This window comes from Cololabis saira, chromosome 3 (genome assembly GCF_033807715.1).
Source record: "Cololabis saira isolate AMF1-May2022 chromosome 3, fColSai1.1, whole genome shotgun sequence".
Lineage (NCBI taxonomy): Eukaryota > Metazoa > Chordata > Actinopteri > Beloniformes > Belonidae > Cololabis > Cololabis saira.
In genome coordinates this window covers 52,977,541-52,983,860 of record NC_084589.1, presented here as the reverse complement: position 1 = coordinate 52,983,860, position 6,320 = coordinate 52,977,541, and the positions used below count along the sequence as shown (strand labels likewise).

Here is a 6,320-nt window from a genome sequence, read left to right as displayed (position 1 = left end):
GTGATGCGGCAGCTCGGTGGGGCCGACAGGAAGTGATGCGGCGGCTCGGCGGGGGCTGGAACCAAACCATGGATGACTTCTGTAAGGCACCGGATGAGGAAGCGTTTGGACCCTGAAGACCCGCCGGCGCCGCCGAGGGAACCGGTTCCATGTTTGGGGGGGGGGAGGGGGCGGAGCCTCAAAACGACGGGAGGGGGCGGAGCCTCAAAACGGCGGGAGGGGGCGGAGCTTCAAAACGGCGGGAGGGCGTTCGTCATTAGCTGACGTAAACCCCCGTCTGAGGAAAAGTCACATTAAAAACCCCACGAGTCTTTGCAGCGCAGACGAGTCACCGGTGTGGGACCTGAGGACGTCGCCCTCGCCGTCTCCGTCGCCACGACGACGGGTGGGGGTGGGCGGGGCCGGGGTCATATTCCAGGGGGCGGGGTCGTAGGTCATACGTCCAGGAAGCGGTCCCCCTGAGGCTCCGCCCCCTGAGGCCGGGGCTCCGCCCCCCTCCACCTCTCCACCTTCTTGATGATCTCAGAGACGACGCAGACGGAGGACGTGAGGGAGACGAGGAACAGCAGGTCTGGGGGGACAAAGTACACACTAGTCAGAATTCAGAATCCAATTTAACATTTTATTACTTGCGTAAAAGTCCAAAACGGCTTAGCTCCGCAGTATTTACAAGACCTGATAGAGCCTTATGTTCCTGGCAGAGCTCTCCGTTCTCAGAGTGCAGGTTTACTCGTAGTTCCTAGAGTATCTAAATGTAGATTTGGAGGGCGGGCGTTCTGCTATCAGGCACCATTACTATGGAACCAACTTCCAATCTGGGTTAAGGAGGCTGACACCACCTCCACCTTTAAAACTAAACTTAAAACCTTTCTGTTTAGTAAAGCCTATAGTTAGTGTTTAGTAAACCTCTAGCTGGTGTTGGTAAATCTCTAGGTAGTGTAAACTTTAGTGTGTTAGAGTCGCTCCTGTAGTTTCTTGTGCTGGCCCCCCCTTCTCCTCCCTTTTCTCTCTTTTGTCCATGTTGCAGCATCCTCTGCCGGACACCGGAACCTGCAGCGTGGGAGTGAGAGGGGCAGGGTAACGGCCCGGGCAGGCGGGGGAGAGGTTTGTCCTTCCTACGTTCCACCCCAGTCCCAACCCCTCACTCATCCACTGTAATCATCCATCCATCCATCCATCCATCCATCCATCCATCCATCCATCCATCCATCCATCCATCCATCCATCCATCCATCCATCCATCCATCCATCATCCATCCATCCATCCATGCCATGCATCGATGCCATGACATGCATGCATGCCATCCATCATCCATCATGCCATGCCATCCATGCATCATCCATCCATCATGCATGCCATGCCTGCATCGAATCCATCATCATGCCATGCATCATGCATGCCTGCCAGCATCCATCCATCCATCCATCCATCATCCATCATCCATCCATCATCCATCCATCATCCATCCATCCATCATCCATCCATCCATCCATAATCCATCCATCATCCATCCATCCATCCATCATCCATCCATCCATCCATCATCCATCCATCCATCCATCCATCCATCCATCATCCATCCATCATCCATCATCCATCATCCATCCATCCATCATCCATCCATCCATCATCCATCCATCATCCATCCATCATCCATCCATCCATCCATCATCCATCCATCCATCATCCATCCATCCATCCATCCATCCATCCATCATCCATCCATCCATCATCCATCCATCATCCATCCATCCATCCATCATCCATCCATCATCCATCCATCCATCCATCATCCATCCATCCATCATCCATCATCCATCATCCATCCATCCATCCATCATCCATCCATCATCCATCCATCATCCATCCATCATCCATCCATCCATCATCCATCCATCATCCATCCATCCATCATCCATCCATCCATCCATCATCCATCCATCATCCATCCATCATCCATCCATCCATCATCCATCCATCATCCATCCATCCATCATCCATCCATCCATCCATCATCCATCCATCATCCATCCATCCATCATCCATCATCCATCCATCATCCATCATCCATCCATCATCCATCCATCCTCCATCCATCCATCATCCATCCATCATCCATCCATCATCCATCCATCATCCATCCATCCATCCATCCATCCATCATCCATCCATCATCCATCCATCCATCATCCATCCTTCCATCATCCATCCATCCATCCATCATCCATCCATCATCCATCCATCCATCATCCATCCATCCATCATCCATCCATCCATCCATCATCCATCCATCATCCATCCATCCATCATCCATCCATCCATCCATCATCCATCCATCATCCATCCATCCATCATCCATCCATCATCCATCCATCATCCATCCATCCATCATCCATCCATCCATCATCCATCCATCCATCATCCATCCATCCTCCATCCATCCATCATCCATCCATCATCCATCCATCATCCATCCATCATCCATCCATCCATCCATCATCCATCCATCATCCATCCATCCATCATCCATCCTTCCATCATCCATCCATCCATCCATCATCCATCCATCATCCATCCATCCATCATCCATCCATCCATCATCCATCCATCCATCCATCATCCATCCATCATCCATCCATCCATCATCCATCCATCCATCCATCATCCATCCATCATCCATCCATCCATCATCCATCCATCATCCATCCATCATCCATCCATCCATCATCCATCCATCCATCATCCATCCATCATCCATCCATCCATCCATCCCCCCCAGGTTCTTACCCAGAATGCTCAGCGACTCCGTCTGGAACACCTTCTGCAGGGGGGGGAAGTAGATGACCAGCAGCTGTCCCATGATGGAGGCCAGGACGGCGTAGCAGAAGGTTCTGTTGGAGCACAGACCCATCTCATGGACCATCCGGGTCTGGGGGAGGAGGACACACGGGTTAGAGGGGGGACGGGGGGTCGTCATGGAGACCCGGGGGGTCGTCATGGAGACCCGGGGGGTCGTCATGGAGACCCGGGGGGTCGTCATGGAGACCCGGGGGGTCGTCATGGAGACCGGGGGGTCGTCATGGAGACCGGGGGGTCGTCATGGAGACCAGGGGGTCTTCATGGAGACCGGGGGGTCGTCATGGAGACCGGGGGGTCGTCATGGAGACCGGGGGGCCGTCATGGAGACCAGGGGGTCGTCATGGAGACCGGGGGGTCGTCATGGAGACCGGGGGGTCGTCATGGAGACCAGGGGGTCGTCATGGAGACCGGGGTTGGTCCAGAGGGGGGGTTTCAGACAGGTGAGACAGGAGACAGGTTACCTGGGAGCGGGAGCTCAGGGCGTTGAACATGTCGAAGAAGACGAAGCAGGTGAAGGTCATGGTCGTGTCCCGCGGCGTGATCACGTTGTCCCTCAGCTGGAGACACAAATGAAGATGGTCAGGTTCTTTATTGATCAGCTGATCGATGCCCCAAAATGTTAGATTCTAATATTTTAACACAGAATCCATCATCCACCCCTGCAGAATGGATGGATGAATGAATGGATGGATGTATGGATGAATGGATGGATGGATGGATGAATAAATGGATGGATGGATGAATAAATGGATGGATGAATAAATGGATGGATGAATAAATGGATGGATGGATGAATGGATGGATGGATGGATGAATAAATGGATGGATGTATGGATGAATGGATGGATGGATGGATGATGGATGGATGGATGGATGAATAAATAGATGGATGGATGAATAAATGGATGGATGAATAGATGGACAGATTTGAAGTTGCTTGATTTCAAGGTTCTTATTTCGTTTTTTTGGAAAGTGTCTAACCCCCTGAAATCCAAAAAGCTAAAATAAGAACCTTGAAACCTGTTTTTGATCAACTTTCTGAACGTTTGTGTTTCATTCTGAACTGTCCAGAAGTCCGCTGTGGTGTAGAGAGTTTTAGTCTGTGGTGTAGAGAGTTTTAGTCTGTGGTGTAGAGAGTTTTAGTCTGTGGTGTAGAGAGTTTTAGTCTGTGGTGTAGAGAGTTTTAGTCTGTGGTGTAGAGAGTTTTAGTCTGTGGTGTATTTAGTTTTAGTCTGTGGTGTAGAGAGTTTTAGTCTGTGGTGTAGAGAGTTTTAGTCTGTGGTGTATTTAGTTTTAGTCTGTGGTGTAGAGAGTTTTAGTCTGTGGTGTAGAGAGTTTTAGTCTGTAGTGTAGAGAGTTTTAGTCTGTGGTGTAGAGAGTTTTAGTCTGTGGTGTAGAGAGTTTTAGTCTGTGGTGTAGAGAGTTTTAGTCTGTGGTGTAGAGAGTTTTAGTCTGTGGTGTAGAGAGTTTTAGTCTGTGGTGTAGAGAGTTTTAGTCTGTGGTGTAGAGAGTTTTAGTCTGTGGTGTAGAGAGTTTTAGTCTGTGGTGTAGAGAGTTTTAGTCTGTGGTGTAGAGAGTTTTAGTCTGTGGTGTAGAGAGTTTTAGTCTGTGGTGTAGAGAGTTTTAGTCTGTGGTGTAGAGAGTTTTAGTCTGTGGTGTAGAGAGTTTTAGTCTGTGGTGTAGAGAGTTTTATTCAGTAGCCGGCGGTGAGCAGACCTACAGAGCGTGTCTGGGTTGGTGTGCCGACCACGAATGGCTGAAATCGTGACTTTTATACAGTAAGTTCAAAGTACAAAAGGCAGGAATAAACAAGCCAAAGGTGAAAGACAAAAAGCAATTAAAGGGTATTTACAGTCAGATGTGATCTGTGGCCAAATGCGTCCTCGAGCATTCAACATGAATATCAGTAAGTTGTAAATTACCCCATAGGGAGTTCTCGTGGTTCAAGTCTGTGTCCAAATGAGTTGGTATTAACATATCAGTCAGTCAGGAACTTCGTCATATGGCCCGTCGTTCAAGTCTGTTCAAAGTAGGGCTGGGTGATATGGACCAAAAGTCATATCTCGATATTTTCTAGCTGAATGTTGATACTCGATATATATCCATATTTTTTCTGTGCCATAATTGGGGTTTCCCCCAAAGCATTATAGCATAGCATCTCTGTTAGCATCTCTGTTAGCTTCATTTCTTAAAAAAACAGTCAGTTTTAATACAAAGCCTTGTGCCAAATGTCACACAGGTTCCTTTATTAACAGAGGTCTGCACAATATCAACATGTATAAAACAAATGAAATAAAAATAAACTGCCTGCATATATAGAATAAAAATGCTTCTTGAATAAAATAAAACAAATATCCATTTCCTGCAGAACAATTAAATTAAAATACACTGTAATTAATACAATGTAGACAGTAACAGGCAGACTTTTCCACTGAGGTTGACAGTTGTGCAAATAACAAAACATTTGTGCAAATCTCAAATAAAACATTCAAGTCAATTTGTCACAAAATAAGCTATATCAAAATCATAAAAAAAAAAAAACTTTTTTTTTTTTTTTTTTTTTTAATAATCGATATAAACGATATTGTCTCGTACCATATCACGTTTGAAAATATATTGATATATATTAAAATCTCGATATATCGCCCAGCCCTAGTTCAAAGGTGTCGGCCCTGCAGGGGGAGGAAGCTGGAGTTTCAGCCACGGTGTCACAATACCTCATCAGAACGTTTGTGTCTCATTCTGAGCGTTTGTGTCTCAGGAATGAGTCTCAGCGTCTCACCTCCCTCCAGAAGACGAACAGCGTCATCCATCATCCATCATCCATCCATCATCCATCCATCCATCCATCATCCATCCATCATCCATCCATCCATCCATCATCCATCCATCATCCATCCATCCATCATCCATCCATCCATCCATCATCCATCCATCCATCATCCATCCATCCATCCATCATCCATCCATCCATCATCCATCCATCCATCATCCATCCATCATCCATCATCCATCCATCCATCATCCATCCATCATCCATCCATCCATCATCCATCCATCATCCATCCATCCATCATCCATCCATCATCCATCCATCCATCATCCATCATCCATCATCCATCCATCATCCATCCATCATCCATCATCCATCCATGTCTCACCTCCCTCCAGAAGACGAACAGCGTCCCACAGACGATGATCATGGCCGACACCAGCACCTTGGCCAGCAGGCTGCGGGTGATGATGCTGTCCTTCACGTTGCGCGGCGGCTTCCTGATGACATCACGGTCCACAGGCTCCACCCCCAAGCTGAGGAACAGGATCATCATCACCCGGACCAATCAGAGAGCAGGGAAAGTTTCCCAGGATGCAACGGTACCTCTGGGCCGGCGGGCCGTCCATGATGATGTTGATCCACAGGATCTGCATTGCGTTCAGCGGGTTGGGGAAGTTCATCAGC

General features: G+C 48.0%; 1 protein-coding gene across 1 annotated transcript in view; it reads right to left on the bottom strand.

The window, feature by feature from the left end:
* Positions 1 to 6,320, bottom strand: part of LOC133440516 (calcium-transporting ATPase type 2C member 1-like) — a 46,879-nt gene continuing 40,559 nt past the window's right edge. Inside the window, 5 exon segments of the mRNA XM_061717789.1 lie at positions 1 to 571; positions 2,789 to 2,930; positions 3,322 to 3,417; positions 6,022 to 6,169; positions 6,240 to 6,320. The exon segment at positions 6,240 to 6,320 is cut by the window's right edge and continues 36 nt beyond it. Of these exon segments, the coding sequence (XP_061573773.1) occupies positions 435 to 571; positions 2,789 to 2,930; positions 3,322 to 3,417; positions 6,022 to 6,169; positions 6,240 to 6,320 (604 nt within the window). The 3' untranslated portion in view covers positions 1 to 434.